The sequence below is a fragment of the Pongo pygmaeus genome, chromosome 6 (genome assembly GCF_028885625.2).
Source record: "Pongo pygmaeus isolate AG05252 chromosome 6, NHGRI_mPonPyg2-v2.0_pri, whole genome shotgun sequence".
In the NCBI taxonomy this organism is placed as follows: domain Eukaryota; kingdom Metazoa; phylum Chordata; class Mammalia; order Primates; family Hominidae; genus Pongo; species Pongo pygmaeus.
Window position 1 is genome coordinate 27,122,771 of NC_072379.2, and position 21,029 is coordinate 27,143,799.

The 21,029-nt window shown below is 35.5% G+C and overlaps 1 protein-coding gene across 1 annotated transcript in view; it reads right to left on the bottom strand.

The window, feature by feature from the left end:
- Nucleotides 1–8,961: 8,961 nt before the first annotated feature.
- LOC129040640 (zinc finger protein 117-like) overlaps nt 8,962–21,029 on the bottom strand; it is a 34,529-nt gene continuing 22,461 nt past the window's right edge. The window contains 5 exon segments of the mRNA XM_054495396.2: nt 8,962–11,348; nt 11,350–11,398; nt 13,244–13,339; nt 13,847–13,888; nt 13,891–13,972. Coding sequence (XP_054351371.1) covers nt 9,065–11,348; nt 11,350–11,398; nt 13,244–13,339; nt 13,847–13,888; nt 13,891–13,972 — 2,553 coding nt within the window. The 3' untranslated portion in view covers nt 8,962–9,064.

Below are 21,029 nucleotides of genomic sequence, written 5' to 3' on the forward strand. Positions count from 1 at the left end.
TAGTACTTATTCACGAATTGGCCTTATTAATACTGCTAAATATCTTTATTAAACAAAATGACCTACAGATATAATGCAAACTCTATCAAAATACCAATGACATACTTAATAGAAATTTTTAAAAAATATCTAAAATTTGGCAGGGCATGGTGGCTCACGCCTATAGTCCCAGCACTTTGGGAGACTGAAGTGGTTGGATCACCTGAGGTTGGGAGTTCGAGACCAGCCTGAGCAACATGGAGAAACCCCATCTCTACTAAAAACACAAAATTAGCCAGGCATGGTGGCACATGCCTGTAATCCCGGCTACTCGGGAGGCTGAGGCAGGAGAACTGCTTGAACCTGGGAGGCAGATGTTGCGGTGAGCTGAGATCACAACATTGCACTCCAGTCTGGGCAACAACAGTGAAACTGTCTCAAAAAATAAATAAATAAATAAATAAATAAATAAATAAACAAACCTAAAATTTATATGGTACCACAAAAGACCCTGAATAGCTAAAGCAACGAAACAGAAAAAAAATAAAAAAATAAAAATAGGCTGAAGGTATCAATATACCTGACTTTGAAATATACTACAAAGTATAGTAACCAAAACAGTATGGTACTTGAATAAAAACAGACACATAGGCCAATGGAGCAGAAAAGAGATCAGAAATATATCCACGTATTTAAGCTAACTTATTTTATAATTTCTTTAAAAAAGGACAGTCTCCTCAACAAATGGGGTTGAGAAAACTTTATATCCACATGCAGAGAAATAAAATGAGACCCTCTTCTCACACCACATATAAAAATCAACTAAAATTAGATACTTAAATGTAAGGCTTAAAACTCAGAAATTACTATAAAAATATAGAGTGAAAGCCCATAACATTGATCTAGGCTGTGACTTTTATTATTTAACCTCAAAATCCAAGGAAATCAAAAGAAAAATAGATAAGTTAGATTACTTGAAATTAAAAAGCTGCTTCATGGAATCTGATACAATCAACAAAATGAGACAACTGAAAAAAATGGGAGAAAATATTTGCAAATCATACGTGGGACAAGGGGTTAATAACAGAAACAGATAAAAAACGTAAATGACTATACAACAGAAGACAAATAACTATTAAAAATGAATAAAAGGCTTAAATAAATATTTTTCAAGAAAAGAAAAATGGTTGAGATATATAAAAAATGCTCAATAAAATTAAACCGTAATACAGCAATTTTACTGTTATATATCCAAAACAAGTGAAATCAGAATGAAGAAACATTTATGCTTCTATGTTGTTTGCAACACTCCTCACAACTAACAAAATATACAACCAACAGTTCAACATTTATAAGTAAATAAAGACAATGTGGTATATATACACAATGGAATACTCTTCATCTTTAAAAAAGAAATTTCTATTATTTTCAATCACATGAATTAACCTGGAGGACATTATATTTGTCTACATGAGCCAGGCACAAAGATTATTTTTCATGATTTTACTTACACAGGATTCTAAAAAACTTAATCCCATTAAAGTAGAGAGTAAAGTGGTGACCACCAGACACCGAGGTATTTAGAAAAAAGGGGGGTTTTGAAAGATGTTGGTCAAAGAATACATAATTATAGTTTAATAGGAGGAATAAGTTTAAGAGATCTTTTTGTACAGCATAGTGACTACAGATCATAATAATGTAGTTGTGTTTTTGAAAAACATTGACAATGTCACATAGTCTGACCACAAAAATGTTAATGATGTGAGGTAAAGCCTTAATTACCTAGAATTAAGCATTTGACAACATATACTTCCAAACATCATGTTTCGCAGAATAAAGTACATATTTATTTATTACAGATGGTAATGGCATGAAAGACACTAAAAGGGCAGCTGTTGATTATGGTCTCATGACTGGCCACCCTGTGAACACAATAAACAAATTTGCATAAAATAAACTAGAAAATCTGGAAGAAATGGATAAATTCCTCAACACATACACTCTCCCAAGACTAAACCAGGAAGAAGTTGAATCTCTGAATAGACCAATAACAGGAGCTGAAATTGTGGCAATAATCAATAGCTTACCAACCAAAAAAAGTCCAGGACCAGATGAGTTCACAGCCGAATTCTACCAGAGGTACAAGGAGGAACTGGTACCATTCCTTCTGAAACTATTCCAATCAATAGAAAAAGAGGGAATCCTCCCTAACTCATTTTATGAGGCCAGCATCATCCTGATACCAAAGCCTGGCAGAGACACAACAAAAAAAAGAGAATTTTAGACCAATATCCTTGATGAACATTGATGCAAAAATCCTCAATAAAATACTGGCAAACAGAATCCAGCAGCACATCAAAAAGCTTATCCACCATGATCAAGTGGGCTTCATCCCTGGGATGCAAGGCTGGTTCAATATACGCAAATCAATAAACGTAATCCAGCATATAAACAGAACAAAAGACAAAAACCACATGATTATCTCAATAGATGCAGAAAAGGCCTTTGACAAAATTCAACAACCCTTCATGCTAAAAACTCTCAATAAATTAGGTATTGATGGGACGTATCTCAAAATAATAAGAGCTACTTATGACAAACCCACAGCCAATATCATACTGAATAGGCAAAAACTGGAAGCATTCCCTTTGAAAACTGGCACAAGACAGGGATGCCCTCTCTCACCACTTCTATGCAACATAGTGTTGGAAGCTCTGGCCAGGGCAATTAGGCAGGAGAAGGAAATAAAGGGTATTCAATTAGGAAAAGAGGAAGTCAAATTGTCCCTGTTTGCAGATGACATGATTGTATATCTAGAAAACCCCATTGTCTCAGCCCAAAATCTCCTTAAGCTGATAAGCAACTTCAGCAAAGTCTCAGCATACAAAATCAATGTACAAAAATCACAAGCATTCTTATACATCAATAACAGACAAACAGACAGCCAAATCATAAGTGAACTCCCATTCACAATTGCTTCAAAGAGAATAAAATACCTAGGAATCCAACTTACAAGGGATGTGAAGGACCTCTTCAAGGAGAACTACAAACCACTGCTCAAGGAAATAAAAGAGGATACAAACAAATGGAAGAACATTCCATGCTCATGGGTAGGAAGAATCAATATCGTGAAAATGGCCATCCTTCCCAAGGTAATTTACAGATTCAATGCCATCCCCATCAAGCTACCAATGACTTTCTTCACAGAATTGGAAAAAACTACTTTAAAGTTCATATGGAAACAAAAAAGAGCCCGCGTCACCAAGTCAATCCTAAGCCAAAAGAACAAAGCTGGAGGCATCACACTACCTGACTTCAAACTATACTACAAGGCTACAGTAACCAAAACAGCATGGTACTGGTACCAAAACAGAGATATAGATCAATGGAACAGAACAGAGCCATCAGAAATAATGCCACATATCTACAACTATCTGATCTTTGACAAACCTAAGAAAAACAAGAAATGGGGAAAGGATTCCCTATTTAATAAATGGTGCTGGGAAAACTGGCTAGTCATATGTAGAAAGCTGAAACTGGATCCCTTCCTTACACCTTATACAAAAATTAATTCAAGATGGATTAAAGACTTAAATGTTAGACCTAAAACCATAAAAACCCTAGAAGAAAACCTAGGCATTACCATTCAGGACATAGGCATGGGCATGGACTTCATGTCTAAAACACCAAAAGCAACGGCAACAAAAGCCAAAATTGACAAATGGGATCTAATTAAACTCAAGAGCTTCTGCACAGCAAAAGAAACTACCATCAGAGTGAACAGGCAACCTACAAAATGGGAGAAAATTTTCGCAACCTACTCATCTGACAAAGGGCTCATATCCAGAATCTACAATGAACTCCAACAAATTTACAAGAAAAAGACAAACAACCCCATCAAAAAGTGGGTGAAGGATATGAACAGACACTCCTCAAAAGAAGACATTTATGCAGCCAAAAAACACACGAAAAAATGCTCACCATCACTGGCCATCAGAGAAATGCAAATCAAAACCACAATGAGATACCATCTCACACCAATTAGAATGGCAATCATTAAAAAGTCAGGAAACAACAGGTGCTGGAGAGGATGTGGAGAAATAGGAACACTTTTACACTGTTGGTGGGACTGTAAACTAGTTCAACCCTTGTGGAAGTCAGTGTGGCGATTCCTCAGGGATCTAGAACTAGAAATTCCATTTGACCCAGCCATCCCATTACTGGGTATATACCCAAAGGACTATAAATCATGCTGCTATAAAGACACATGCACACGTATGTTTATTGCAGCATTATTCACAATAGCAAAGACTTGGAACCAACCCAAATGTCCAACAATGATAGACTGGATTAAGAAAATGTGGCACATATACACCATGGAATACTATGCAGCCATAAAAAATGATGAGTTCATGTCCTTTGTAGGGACATGGATGAAATTGGAAATCATCATTCTCAGTAAACTATCGCAAGAACAAAAAACCAAACACCGTATATTCTCACTCATAGGTGGGAATTGAACAATGAGAACACATGGACACAGGAAGGGGAACATCACACTTCGGGGACTGTTGTGGGGTGGGGGGAGGGGGGAGGGATAGCACTGGGAGATATACCTAATGCTAGATGATGAGTTAGTGGGTGCAGCGCACCAGCATGGCACATGTATACATATGTAACTTACCTGCACATTGTGCACATGTACCATAAAACCTAAAGTATAATAATAATAATAATAATAAAATAAATAAATAAAAATAAAATTATTAAATAACAAAAAAACAAATTTGCATAAAAATAACAGAAAATGTTTAATTTTCTGTTTTGAAGATTAAGCTGCCATAATCTTCAAAAGTTTTCTAGAGAAAATGACCAAGAAGCTGACTATAGTTCGGTGACAAAAAGCAATAACTGTACACTCACCTTCACCCACTAAAAAAATAATGAGTGAAAAATTCCTCGGAATAGTAATATCAATATAAAAAAGAAATATTATTCCAAATATCAAATCCACAGAAGTCATTTTATTATTTTGCAACCTTTAAATTTCACATTTAAAAATAAAAGATTCTGCATGGAAATGTATGTTATGCTATATCATAGAAAATTAAATTTAAAATTCTTCACTTACCACTTGCTCTCTTATAATTTAATTTCTAAGATGTATTTTCTAGCAAATTTTATATTTGCCACAATATATTTGCACTCCAGCCTGGGCAATAAGAGCGAAACTCTGTTTAATAACTTCGTTTAAAAATTTAATAAGTTTTTCCTTTTACAAAGAGAAAAAAAAAATGCTAACTGATTTAATCCTCTCACCTGTGGACAATGTATGCATTTTATCTTAATTAACTGATCAGAAAGTTATATTGATAAGCACTCTCCAATAAAAAGCAATTTTTGAGTGCATTAAAAATACCAACTTTCTCATCAAAACCTACAAAGTACCGTATAAAATGACGGGCATGAAGACAACAGTGAGAAAAGTGTAGCCATCACATAAAAAAAGAAGGAGAAGGGCTGTGATGAATACACAGAAGTCACATAATAAGACAAACAAAACTAAAGGTAATTAGGAAATAAAAGAACCAAAATTTCTTTTTAAATTCACGAAGATTTAGCTTTGCAGCATGGAAAAAAAATGTTATCTGCACATGAAGAATCAATGTTATTTCTTCACTATTGGTATTTTCCATCTCTGACTTGAAGTTACAAACTAACTCCAGCAGGAATGTTTACAGGTTATTATGGAGCATCTGTTACACAGCAAGCCCTGTCATATTTGTTTGCCACATTTATATATAAAAACATCCTCATGACTTATGAAGCATTCCTAGTTCTTACCTGAACAAATTGGCTCAATAAATAAATAAATTTACTTATGTCAATTATAATAAGAGAAAAGAATAAGAAATATAGGCTTATATAGGATTCTCCAATTAAAAGAACAAATGGAATGTTCTAACTAAATACAATTAATATACAATTTTGGAAATACATCTAAAACGTATCTTGTGTACAGTACTAAATTTTATAAAAATCATTTATCATCCATGAATAGCTCACAAAATAAATACCTCATAAAGTATAAAAGAAAAAAATGGTAAGAAACAAGAAAATTATAGGTCTAGCATGACTAACAGGCAAGTAAAAACATAATTTGCATGGAGAAATTCTGAATCATAAGTCAGAAGATTTGGCAGTAATGAATTCAATACAAAGCAGAGTATACATTTACTTTCAGCATTTTTGAAGTTTTCAGTTGTCTAGTACATTACTTTATTAAAATATTTGTTTTGTTCCAATATTGCTCTTTTCTTTTGAAAATAGGTACAAACTCACACTCACACAAAAACAGTCCATAACTTTCTTGCACTTAACATTTATTTTTAGAGTAATATATGGGTATAGTTAACTCTATATAAACCAATACTAAAATTCTGTTATGTTTGCAGGCAGAGAGACATGTTCAAAGAAAAATACATAACAAAATTTTTAAAATGTTTAAGCAGAACCCAGAATTTTAAGACTCAGGATTTTATTTATCTTGTATATAATTTTTATTATACTCATGAAAATGACCCTATAGTCAATAGCAATTTACTTGTACATTTTAAAGTAACTAAAAGTGTAGAATTGGTTTGTAATACAAATGATAAATGCTGGAGTTGATGGATATTTCATTTGCCCTGATGTGATTAATACATATTCATATGCCTGTATCAAAATATGCCATATATGGGATAAATATATACATACACTATGTACCCACAAAAGTTAAGAAAAATACGTTTAAATAAGAAAAAAGAATAAAAATTTAACCTAAGGGAACAATGTTCTTTAATTAAGTTCTTTAGTTTAAAGTCACTGGCAAGAGAAATTATTAGAGATGTTAGTCCACTATGTTATTAAATAGCACATTGTTACTATCTTTTACCAACACCCTTGAGTAAGGTGGGATAGGTTAAAGTTAGTGGCATAATAACACTTCATTGAATGCACAATGGTCTTAACATGTTAAAAAAAAAGTTTAATTAAAAAATTAAGTTCACAATAATCTAAAATTTTTAAAATGTGCTGCATTTTATTACATAAAAGTACAATTAGTAAAATGATATGCTACTAATTTTAATTTAATTTTAACTAAAATAAAAGATATTTTCACTAGAATGCAGAACATTCCTCTGAACACCTCCCTCATACATCATTCAATATTATAAATTAAACACAAAGAGCCTCTCCACTTAGATTTTTATCATGCATCCTACATTGTAATGTCTTTACTCTTCCATAGAAAAGGTAAAAAATATTGCCCATCTAACAAAAAAGAATGTCTCATATCTTTGATGAAGCAACAATTGATCACACGCTTTCACATGTGAATACAATAGAATGAAGAGCATGAAGTAACTTGAGTTGAATTACATCATTCACTTTTTAAAAATTTTGTAATTTTTTAAAAGAAAAAAGTATATTTTAAATGTAATTATAACTAAAAATATTTCTACCTCTTTTAAAGTTATATACAAATAATTTATCTACCAACTTTAATTTTGGATTATTTTCTGTACTCAGCACACTGATTAAGTGCAATGTCTAAAATGTCAGTGCCTTAGATATTTCTACTGTGAATTCTCTGATATTTACACACACTTAATTTTGGATTAAATTTCTTTTATACTTACTGCATCTGCAAAAATATATTTTAGTATAAGTCCCCTGGTGTTTTCTAAGCAGTAGTTTTTGAAAAATGTTTTTCCAAATATATTACATTTGCAGTTTTTCTCCAATATAAACTCCCTGATGTTGATCAAAGCTTGAGCACTGCTTCAGGATTTTCCTTTAGTACATAATGTGTACAATAAAATCTGTGATACAAGTAAAGACACTACAACCCTCTTTATGTTCCTAATGTTTGTCTTCAAAATGAAAACCTTCTTCTCTTTAAAGGTTTATATTTGTCAGGCACAGTGACTCACACCTATAATCCCAGCACTTTGGGAGGCAGAGGCAGGTGGATCACTTGAGGTCAGGAGTTCAAGACCAGCCTGGCCAACATGGTGACAGCCAGTCTCTACTAAAAATTAAAAAATTAGCCAAATGTGGTGGTGTGCGCCTGTAGTCTGAGCTACTCTGGAGGCTAAGGCAGGAGAATTGCTTGAACCTGGGAGGCAGAGGTTGCAGTGAGCCAAGATCACACCACTGCGCTCCAGCCTGGGTGACAGAGCAAGACTCCATCTAAAAAAAAAAAAAAAGCTTTCATTTTCTGATTTTACACTAATTGCTTTTATAATGCTTTTATTAAGCACTAACTCTCTAATGTTGAGTAAGATGTAAGCAGATATTAATGGCTTTTCCACATTTATATTTGTACAATTTTTCTGAAGTGCTTTCCTGTGCTATAAGGTGTGAAAATTAACTAAAAGTTTTGCCACATTCTTCACACTTCTGGGAGTTTTCTCCAGTATAAATTATCTTACCTACAATCAAGTGTGACAACCACTTAAAGGCTCTGTACCATTCTTCATATTTTTAAGATTTCTCACCAGTATGATTTATTTTATGTTTAGAAAAGTTTGAAGGTGTTGTCAAAATCATTGTCACATCTTTCAGGTTTGTAAAGTTTCCAGTATTAATTTTCTTATGTTTAATAAAGTTTGAGATTTAGTTAAAAGCATTGCCACTTTCTTCACATTTGCAGGGTTTCTCTCAAATATGAATTGTCTTATGTGGAGTAAGGGTTGATGATAGGTTAGCTTTGCCACATTCTTCACATTTGTAGGGTTTCTCCCCAGTATGATTTTTCTTATGTGCAGTAAGGTTTGAGGATAAGTTAAAAGCTTTGCCACATTCTTCACATTTGTAGAGTTTCTCTCCAGTATGAATTATATTATGTATAGCAAGGTGTGAGAACTGTTTAAAAGCTTTATCACATTCTTTACATTTGTACAGTTTCTCTCCAGTATGAATTACCTTATGTTTAGTAAGCGTTGAGGACCAGTTAAAGGCCTTGCCACATTCTTCCCATTTGTAGGATTTCTCTCCTGTATGAAATTTTTTATGGTCTGTAAGGTTTGAAGATCGGTTAAAAACTGCCACATTCTTCACATTTGTAGCATTTCTCTCCAGTGTGAATTATCTTACATGTAGAAAGGGTTGAAGACTGGTTAAAAGCTTTAGCACATTTTTCACATTTGTAAGGTTTCTCTCCTGTATGAATTTTCTTATGTGTAGTAAGTTTTGAGGATCGATTGAAAGTTTTGCCACATTCCTCACATTTGTAAGGTTTCTCTCCAGTATGAATTCTTTTATGTATAGTAAGAGTTGACACTTGGTTAAAAGCTTTGCCACATTCTTCACACTTGTAGGGTTTCTCTCCAGTATGAATTTTCTTATGTGTAGTAAGGTTTATGTATAGGTTGAAAGCTTTGCCACATTCTTCACATTTATATGGTTTCTCTCCAGTATGAATTATTTTATGTGTAGTAAGAGTTGAGAACTAGTTAAAAGCTTTTCCACATTCTTCACATTTGTAGGGTTTCTCTCCAGTATGAATTTTCTTATGTTTAATAAGGTTTGAAGATTGGTTAAAAGCTTTGCCACATTCTTCACATTTGTAGGATTCTTCTCCAGTATGAATTTTCTTATATTCAGTAAGGTTTGATGATCAATTAAAAGCTTTGCCACATTCTTCACATTTGTAGGGTTTCTCTCCAGTATGAATTATCTTATGTGTAGAAAGGGTTGAAGATTGGTTAAAAGCTTTGTCACATTCATCACATTTGTGTAACTTCTCTCCAGTATGAATCATCTTATGTTTAGTAAAGGTTGAGAAATGGTTAGAAGTTTTGGCACATTCTTCACACTTGTAAGGTTTCTCTCCAGTATGAATTTTCTTGTGTTCAATGAGTTTCGAGGATCGGGTAAAAGCTTTGCCACATTCATCACATTTGTACTGTTTCTCTTCAGTATGAATTATCTTATGTGTAGTAAGTGTTGAAGATCGGTTAAAAGCTTTGCCACATTCTTCACATTTGTAGGGTTTCTCTCCAAGATGAATTTTTTTATGTGCAGTAAGGTTGGAGGATAGGTTAAAAGCTTTGCCACATTCTTCGCATTTGTAGGGTTTCTCTCCAGTGTGAATTCTCTTATGTCCAATAAGGGTTGAAGATCGGTTAAAGGCTTTGCCACATTCTTCACCTTTGTAGAGTTTCTCTCCAGTATGAATTTTCTTATGTGTACTAAGTTTTGAGGATAGGTGGAAAACTTTGCCAGATTCTCTACATTTGTGGGGATTCTCTCCAGTACGGATTATCTTACGTGTATTAAGGGCTGAAGACTGGTTAAAGGCTTTGCCACATTCTCCACATTTGTAGGGTTTCTCTCCAGTATGAATTAGCTTATGTCTAGTAAGGTTTGAGAGTTGGTTAAAAGCTTTGCCACATTCCTCACATTTGTAGGGTTTCTCTCCGGTATGAATTTTTTTATGGTCAGTAAGATTTGAAGATTGTTTAAAAGCTTTGCCACATTCTTCACATTTGTAGGGCTTCTCTCCACTATGAATTCTCTTATGTGTAGTAAGGATTGAGGACTGGTTAAAGGCTTTACCACATTCTTCACATTTGTACGGCTTCTCTCCAGTATGAATGTACTTATGTTCAGTAAGTTTTGAGGATTGGTTAAAAGCTTTGCCGCATTCTTCACATTCATAACGTTTCTCTCCAGTATGAATTAACTTATGTTCAGTAAGCTTTGAGGATTGGTTAAAAGCTCTAACACATTTCTCACATTTGTAGGGAATTTCCCCAGTATGAATTATATTATGTGTAGTAAGGGTCGATGACTGGTTAAAGGCTTTGCCACATTCTTCACATTTGTACGGTTTCTCTTCAGTATGAATTCTCTTATGTCTAATAAGGTGTGAGGTCTGGTTAAAGGCTTTGCCACATTCTTTACATTTGTAAGGTTTTTCTCCGGTATGAATTCTCTTATGTTTATTAAGGGTTGAGGACCAGTTAAAGGCTCTTACACATGCTTCACATTTGTAGAAATTCACTCTAGTTTGGATTCTTTTATGTTGAGTTAGGTGTGAAAGCATGCAAAATGTTTTGCCACATTGTTGACATTTAAAATGTTTATTTTCAGTATGTCTCATCTTGTGTCTATTTGAATTTGAAATTTTATGGAAAACTTCTACATATTTATTACACTGAAATATTTTGCTCAAGGTAGTTTTCAAACATTGGTTAAGTCCACTATAATCTCCTTTGTGCTGTTTACACTCAACCACACTTTTACAGCCTTTTCTTAACTGTAAATTCTCATATCCACATTTTCTATATCTTCTTAGGGTCACTTTCTGGAAAGAATCTCATGTTCTGCTCTGGTCAAAGGTGTTGGGCAAAATAATAAAACATAACTGAAAGAAATAAAAATAACAAATTACTTCACTTGCTCGACTCAGATGAATATACTTTACAAATCTAACCCATAAAGTTACACAAACTACATAAGCAAGATGGCATAGCAAAATACCACAGGTTCAAATTCCTTCATAGACATATAAATGTAACAAAAGCATATTGACCAAAATACATTTGTAGAAAATTTATAAATGAGTTAAGTGTGTGCAGTGTTCCAGGTTAGCACAATTCCAAAAGCCACACGGAAGGAAAAGAAAAGCTTGTTACATTTACCCAACACAGCTCTTTCTGCTCCTCAGTATAACATAGTGTCTTTAGAAGTACATTACCAACTTTTGCTTTCTTTTTCAAAAGACAAGAAAAATAACACACCCACATCTTTATTTCTGGCTTTATTAGGTGCTTTTGTGGACACTGGTTTCTGTCTCCAATGACATAAAGTGCTGAAATTAACAGTGGTATACTTTGGAATGACATTTTGAGTCTGCTGAGATCAAAGGTAAATGTTACAGCAGGAAAGAGACTGTACTACAGACAGGGAACAGTTGTGGCAAGTGATGACTATTAAGAAGAAACATGAATAAAGTCTTTTAACTAAAAAACAACTAGAACATTTCAGACAAGACACATCCTAAGAACATGTTTGAAAGACTCTCAGGATCTCTAGCTAAGACAAATGGTTTCAGACTTTGCCAGGACAAAGCTACATTATAGACACTGTGACAGGTAGCTTGTTTTTAATGTTCAAATTTCAATTAAAGATTACAATGTATACAAAATTTTAGGGCAACATAGCTCTATCAAATATTATAAAATTTTCAGAAAGCAACCATTAAAAAATTAATTTTAAAAAGTTAACATAAATTGAATAATATTCCATGCATGAAATAGAAACACAGACCACTATTAAAAATCATAAAAATTGGGATAACAAAAATATTAAAAATATCAAAAAACAGAAATTGTGGAGGTAAAAAATATAAAAAAGGAACTGAAAAATTATAAGAAAAACTGATGTAAAAATGAAAAAGGTTAACAAAGAAACTAGAATACACACAAAGATATTTACAACAAGAACATATATAAGCACAATTTTAAAAGTCACAGACAAGAGAATATTGTTGAGTTGCAAGATAAAAGTGATATGTTATTTATAAGCATAGTCTTATGAGGTAATGAGTGAATTTCTTAAGAAAATTTTGCAGGCCAGAAGAGAACTGTGTGACATTGTCAAAGTCCTGAAGAAAATAGCTGTCAAGTGAGAATAATACCAGCAGCAAATCTGTCCTGCCAAATAAAAAGAAAAAGCCAATCCAAAATAGCCAAATCCTGAAAAGGTATACTGGCACTGCATATGCCTTACATATGCAACTATATTTCAAAACAATAGTAGTAAAAACAGAATGGAATATACAGAAAAATAAACAACAACAACAAAAAACAATGGAACAGAAACCACTACTCACACATTTCAGACTTGATGCAAAAAGAGAATTTAAAAAACTGTTTAACATAGAGTTTCTCAAAATTATGCATATTTGTGTGTCCCCCAAAACAACAACAACAAAAAACCAGTCAGATTGTGCAGTCTTTTATATCCCATGAAGAGGACGTTGGCTTTCACTGTGAAATTCAAGACAGATCACTAAAGGGAAAGAGGAATCCTTAGATAATTGAAAAACAATAATGTCCTATGTGAGAGAAAAATAAAAAAAAAAACTCAGGCTTTCCAGAAACTATTTCCTTTGGAACACTGCTTACCAAATCACATTTTAAGCTGTGGCCTTCTCCTTGGCCTTTGACCTCTTCTCTGTGCCATCTGTGTATTCACTCTCACTTACCTAAATGTTTAGCTACCATCTCATGTCTCTTCATATTCCAGGGCTCTTTTCCTTGCTCCAGACAGGTAATCAGGTCTGGCTTAGAGACAGCAATACCTGCTTTATTGAAAATAAATAACATAAATCTTGCACATATTCTCCAATTACCAACCTAGTAATGTGCTCAGTAAAGAGAATGCAATAGAATATTCTAGTAAATTAATCCCCAAATGCTAATTTATAACAAAAATTTCTAAAGATTTAGAAAATATTTTAAATTTGTAGTTTCTTAATTTCACTACCTGGTACTACTGAATCAAAACAATTGTTGTTGGGAGTTAGATTTTAAGGTGTGGGCAACAATATTTTATGCCAATAAATTTCTAAAATTACCACTAATCAAGACTGAATGATAAAGATCAGCTCAGGAATGTGGAAAGTTATGGTAAAGATGAAACGTCTTGAGCAAACTATTTTCTACAATGACAAATCTAAAAGATTTTTTTGAAAACAGGGATCTGAAACTCAATTTACGCAAAGCATAAATCACCAAAAACATTCTACAAAAAAGAGAAATAAAACCTTTAGGGTATATTAGAAAATGTGTATTGAAGTTACCCTTACCCAAGAAAACCAGGTTTCTGTAGTTCTCTAACATCACATGCTATATAAATTCTGCTGTGCAGTGTCCAGGCATTGCCACTCCTCCAAAGAGAATTCTATGGCCACATCCATAAATGTCAATGGTCCCTGAAAAACACAAAAACACACACATACACAAAATCACATACATTTACCAAGTGGCCATGGGCGTAATTTTAAATTTCAAGGTAAAATAAAACAGTAAAGAAAACTGGTTCTGGCTTATAGGAGTGAATGAAACTATCCATAAAAGAATTGTTAACACAGAAATATTTTCTAATGTATTATCTAACCCTGAGAAAAGAAAGTGGCATAAGATCCACAACATCTGTATATATATGGTACTTTTCTGGATAATAAAGTATAAATTAGGGCATAAACGCAAACATGTCTATTTTAAAATGCTATATCTGCATCATACAGAATGAGTTGTGTGTATTTTTGAGATGAAAAAGACATGTTGAGTTAAAAGGTACCTCGCAAGTTTTAATGTGTACGATAAACTTCAGATCTTGTTAATGCAGATAATTTTTTCAGAAGATCTGGAACAGTCTGATATTCTAAATTTCTAAAAAGCTCACCAATAATGTCAATGTTTTTGGCCCAAGAAGAGTATTTTGTCAAACATCCAGTAAGTGGATGAGCCTGTGTTTTTCCCAGTTTTTCTGGCCCATAAAAAGCGATGACAGCTTTCATTTTCCTAAGGCAGATATATGCACAGAAAACCTAAGAAAGAAAGGCACCTGCCAGATTAAATGTGATGGTTTACATGCACATCAGCAGCATAAAGATACTTAATAATGAAGAGAAAAATAATTATAGTAAAGAAATCTGTCCAAGAGCTCTTTCACCAATTGAATCATTAACATCAATTGCACTAGGACAAATTTTTGTAATGTGCTGATGCACACAGAAAAGTGCAGCATCACTGCTGCAATATCGATCTCAAAAGTAAATTAGAGTTTGAATTTAACCATTAAAAAAATCAGTTTTATGGAAACTTCAACATACAGATAATTTGTATGTTCTGTAATTTTTAATAGTGATTTTAAGTAGTCTTTCTTTAGCACCCTAAAGAGCAGGTATCTATCTCCTAATAATTTGTTTCAGAACTTTCTGGGTAATAAATGCCATTCTGTTTGAAAAAGCATTTTATTAATCGTGTTCTGCATAGAGCTAATGGAGAACAGAGATGGAACCTCAACATTACATGTTCTCCTTCTTTACTAAAGACCCCAGCTTTTCCCCAATAGGAATCTTGAGTAGTCACACCCTCCCATGTTCAACAGCCACAGAGGGAACATTTTTCATGTTGCAGATTATAAATTCATAATGAGATTTCTACGTGGCATATAAAGAGCCATGATGTAGAGATGTAGAGAAGCCTCTGGTATGTAGGAAAAAATATTTTTCAGAGACCCTTGACTATCATAAGAATTTTAAAAAGTAGTTAAAACAAACTCATTAGGGAGAAACAACACAATTAGAGAAGTAAAGGTTTGCAAGAACTAAACGCATGGCATTCCAGGAGGCAGAGTGGACACAGCTCTCTATCTGAGACATATTAAGCTAAAAAAAAAAGCCATGTCTTCCTCTTTCTCCTGTTTCTCTGGGATTCCTTTTAAGATGAGATTCTATGGACAAATTACACCTGCATGTTGAGAATATGCTTTTAAAGGTGTCAGCACCACCTGTTTACCTGCTACCACCACACCCACAGGCAGAAGGTCCAAGACCTGCAGAAAAAGTCCACCCATTTTTGTCCTTTGTAAAGAAGAGATTCAGGAAAAATAAGCTGCTCCATGGAGATAAAAATGTAAGTTTCCGACTGGGTGCGGTAGCTCACGCCTATAATCCCAGCACTTTGGGAGGTCGAGGCGGGCGGATCACCAGGTCAGGAGATCGAGACCATTCTGGCTAACATGATGAAACACCCTCTCTACTAAAAATACAAAAATTAGCTGGGCGTGGTGGTGCGTGCCTGTGATCCCAGCTACTCGGGAAGCTGAGGCAGAAGAATTGCTTGAACCCGGGAGGCGGAGGTTGTAGTGAGCTGAGATCGCACCACTGCACTACAGCCTGGGTGACAGAGCGAGACTCCATTCCCCCAACCCCCAAAAAAGTAAGTTTCCGGCCGGGCGTGGTTGCTAACGCCTGTAATCCCAATACTTTGGGAGGCCGAGGCGGGCGGATCACGAGGTCAGGAGATCGAGACCATCCTCGCTAACATGGTGAAACCCCATCTCTACTAAAAATACAAAAAATTAGCCGGGTGTGGTGGCGGGCGTCTGAAGTCCCAGCTACTCTGGAGGCTGAGGCAGGAGAATGGCGTGAACCTGGGAGGCGGAGCTTGCAAAAGTGGAGATCACACCACTGCACTCCAACCTGGGCAACAAAACGAGACTCCATCTCAAAAAAAAGAAAAAAAAAGAAAAAAAAAAAAAGAAAAGTTAAGTTTCCCCGTTCCTGTCCTAATGTGCCCTCCACTGCCACAGACACCAGTAATTTCTGCTACAGTAATGGAAATATGGGCCACACTGCCCTCTCCTTACCAAATCCAAATAGGTCCAGCCCTGTGAACACCCTTTATTGCAAAAGAAAACTTAACTCTCAGGCTGGCATGGTGGCTGACACCTCTAATTCCAGCATTTTGGGAGGCCGAGGCGAGTGGATCACTTGAGGCCAGGAGTTCAAGACCAGTCTGGCCAACATGGTGAAACCCTATCTCTAACAAAAAAACAAAAAATTAGCCGGTGTGGTGGTAAATGCCTGTAGTCCCAGGTACTCGAAAGGCTGAGGCAGGAGAATCACTTGCACCTGGGAGGTGAAGGTTGAAGTGAGCAAAGATCATGCCACTGCACTCCAGCCTGGGTGACAGAGCAAGAGTGGGTCTCAAAAAACAAAACAAAACACAACTCAATTCACATGAATGTATCTTGAACAACTCATACTTGATTCTGTCCTCACCTTAGAGTCACATGAGAAACTTAACTAAAACAACATGGATGCTTCCACCCAGAGTAATAAACATGCGGAAAGGGCACGAGTAAAGAGATTTCTGCAAATTGGTCATGTAATCCTAATTAGAAGCCTGGGCTAATAACCACTTAGGTAAGCATTGCCTTCCAAGCATTAATGAGCTTATAAATCACTTGGTGATTTTGGCCCCACTCTATGTAATGAGATTCTGCAGGTTTGGAAAGGGTCCATGAATGGGTGTTTCAAACAAGTCCCCTGTGAATGCTTCTCCTGGGCTCATTATTAGCATTAGTTAGAGAAAGCAGGCACAGCAGAGTTCCTTACACTCAGCATTCTTGTCACGACACAAATACTTCTAGTTCAAATGAAGACAATAAATTTTCATATTATTTGCTGGCTCTTTAAAGTTTACAGAACAAACAGAAGGCAGCCATATCTTAATAAATCTGCATTTGAAAAACATTTTCACATGTACTAATGCAATGTTTATAAAGCAGGTACTATGTGCTGAAGAGGATATTACAGAGCACTTTACTGGGAATTACACATTATGTGATTTAATCCTCATAACACCTTGGGAGCTGGTACTAAGTGTTTAATAATTCTCAGGATTTAGATTAAAAGTGCAGCATTTTTATTTGTTCTGTTTCTCTGTCACTGATTTTATTTAAAAATGTACAGAATAAAAGCTAAATATAGACAGAGGAGAGGGATACAGAAAGGAAAAGTTTAATGTAGCTGAAAGAAATTTTTATTGTGTTTAATTTTTTGTGACTTGTGGAGCAACTACTGCATCTGCAGGAATAGAAAACAGGTTGCTAAATGGAATATCTCTCTGCAAGCACCGGTTTTAGTAAAAATTTAAAAATTAAGACTCACACATTTTTTCCATTTATCTGCTTTTGGGTTTCAGAAAATTGTGCGCACTGGCTCTAGAAAGGCTGCAGGATTCACTATCCAATACTCTGATCTCTTCTAATCAGTTCTGTGAGACAAGGCTCCAGGGTGGGGCCAGACCTAAATAAGGCCTCCAAAAAGGGTGAATTTGAACAGGGCTGGAGCAGAGAGTGGACCCTATGTAGAATTCTGCTCTCTATGCCACTGGGGTATTTCCAGTTCTGTTTTTCCTAAGTTTACCTAAAAGAAAACTAAATCACACAGTTGTGAAATTTTAATCTTTTTTAGCCACTGCCCTGTCAATTTTATAACATATGCTAATAAGCAATTTAACAAATCTCTTAGGGTTTTGTAGGGTAATTTTATTAGAAAATAAATATGTATTCTTAGCAAGGTATAAGAAATAAGAAGAATAATAACAATGCTTGTGTCCATGAACACCCACTCAAATGATGACATCAGAAGTTACAAAAATATAAAGAAAGTTGCCCAAATAAAGCCCACTTATTTTTTCACACATCTATTCATTGTGCTAACCATATGATGCTTAATTCAACCATGTTGAATTCAGTTGCTTGTCTAGACTATCAGTTCCTGGATGGTAGGGACAATGATGCTTCATCTATTTTTCTAATGGCCATATGAAATGGTAGCAATTGGTTTATCTGTTTGAGTCTCCAGACCTCCTCCTTGTTTTTCACTGAAGTACCAGGAAACTGGAGAAACTCTCATATGGGTACCAAGCGAAGACATCTCTTATATTAGGGGAGGGACAAACACAGGATGACTCATTTCTCTTACACTGAGACAGAAGCAGAATTAACTGCTCTTGTCAGCCTGACACAGTTCTGCTGTGGACATCCTCAAATGTCTGAGAGATGCCTAGGTGATTGTGAGAAGATTCCCAGTGACCTAGGCTGATTGCTTAAGGATAAGCCAAGCAGGGCAGACTCAGGCTGATTCTAAATAGAAAATGGAAATGCCCTGGTGGACCTCCAGAACCTGGATCACCTGTCTTGATTGGCTAGCTCTTGGGTAGGAAGGACAAGAATACTCCAGTATCATATTTTACAGTTAGGTATAGTTCTGGTCATTGCTCTGGATACTTTGTGACCTTGATCTCTCACTCCTAAGATGCCTGTTTACGCTTACAGATTCTACCATCAGATTCTATTTACATCTGGAGCTTCTTACATTACTGTAGCAGGTCACTGAACAAGATCTGAAAAGTTCAAAGAGCCACGCTCTTAAAGGGGGGCTTTAAGATGTCTACGTTGACATCTCACAATGCAGAAAATGCCTCCTGCTGGTTTCCTGTACATTCTCAATCCAAAGTCTGACCCTGCTTTATAAATATCAGGCAGAGGCCAGCTCTTTTATGCAGATTCTAGGTCGAATCAACCTGGCTCTGTATTCTTGAGTGTTACAGCAAGCAGAGTACAACAAAAAAGAGATTTCCTCATAGAGGTTGCTCTAGCACATTCTAAATGATATGTCTACCTAAAAGGAAATCACTGAGGCAACATGAATATAAGTAGACAGTTCATTTGAGCCAACCTTGAGGATTGTAACCTGGGAGCAAAAATTCAAGATGCCTGGAATCTACACTTGGATTAGCAGCAGTTACAAGTGGATCTGTGAAGGCAAAATGAGAGGACAGAGAGTGGGCTGATACATATTGGTTTGTCAGAAATTCTTTTTATTCACAAAAAATAACATTGATTACTAATTGGATATACATTGTTAAGCTATAGGGTGTGGGTTATGGTGCCCAGCATGTCATTATTAGTTTAATTTATACCTACTTGTGGCAATAGCAAGCAGTTTTAACAAGTAAATACACAGTTCAAAGAAGGGAGAAAGACATAACTGTGGTCTAATTTTAATGTCTCTGAGCCTTATAACTAAAAGAATTTGCATTTCTCAAATAAAGGCTTTTTTTCCCCCAAATCTCAAGACCTAGATTCAGAATTTGGAGCTGCAAATTTAGGTCCTGGATGGGTGGAGTAGCAGCAGGTGTCATCTGCACATTCATGGGCATTTTTAAAAGAGGAGAAAGGGAAAGTGGAGATTCTCATGCCTACACGTCTATTCAATGCATGCACATTAATCTAATTGGGTTTCTGGGCCCGGTGGTCTCTGAATCAGCTCAAGGTCTAAAGATACAAGAGTCATTGAAAGAGGTAAAATGGTTGATTGCTGTTCTATAAAGTATTTGGAAATCGGGTCTAGCCTCTCTAGATGTGATTATACAGGACTAGATACCAAATAGGCAGAGGCACGATTCAGCCTGCATATTCAGGGGACAGCATACATTTTGCAGCACAATCGTGAGTTGACTGGAAGCCTGAGACAGAAAGGCCCATCTAGATTAAAGCTTGGTTGGCACCTTATATGTTAATATCATGTATGGTAAGTTTAAACAGTGTTTGGAAAATATAATTAAAAGAAAAGTTTTATCCAGCCCCAGAGTAACTCCACAATGATAAAACAGAAAGAAAACTGTTTCATTACACAATTAAACCAGAATGTGACATGCATCACAGTCAATCTGCTTAAGAGATTGCAAAGACATACTTGTATGCTAATTGGTTATAATCAATGACAAAATAAACTTTTCACAACTTCATGACAAGAGGTAATTTTGCAACTTGAAGCCAGGTGCCTGCTGAAGGTAGGCTCTCCCTTTCCTACAGAAATCATTGAATAGGGTTGAATATCTTTATGGCTATTTACATTTAAAAGCAATGGCTCTCTACTCCCTGAGCACTGGGCTACAGCACTTCTGCTTGCTCTGTCCTGGTGGCTGGTGTCCTCTCTTGACTCCTACCATCTTTCCCTGAGGCACAACCCACAGCACAGAGCTCACAGCTGGCAGAACACATCTTAGGTTATCACCAACTGCCACAGCAGCACTCCGGTGCCACATCAGAGAGTGAAGCCTGAGCGGCAGGAGAGCCTGCAGGCTTCCCAGGTAGGATTGCACTTTCATAATAATGGGAATAGGAGCACTGTTTCAGCCTCAGTTTGTATTTATAACAGAGACAAAGAAAAAATACTGCTGGATTTTCAGTATGAGTCCAGACAGAGATAGCTCCAAGAGCTCTGTGACAGCCCACCTCATTCACAGACACCATGGGATAGTAATGGGGCCTCTAAAATAGAAACCAAAAGCATTCAAGAGAAAACCAGCTCTCACTCTGAGAAAAATTGTATTGAGAGAAAAACAGTTAAAAGCATCTTTTAAAAACACAGGCTAGATATAAGTTTGATCAAGTCAGCCAGAAAA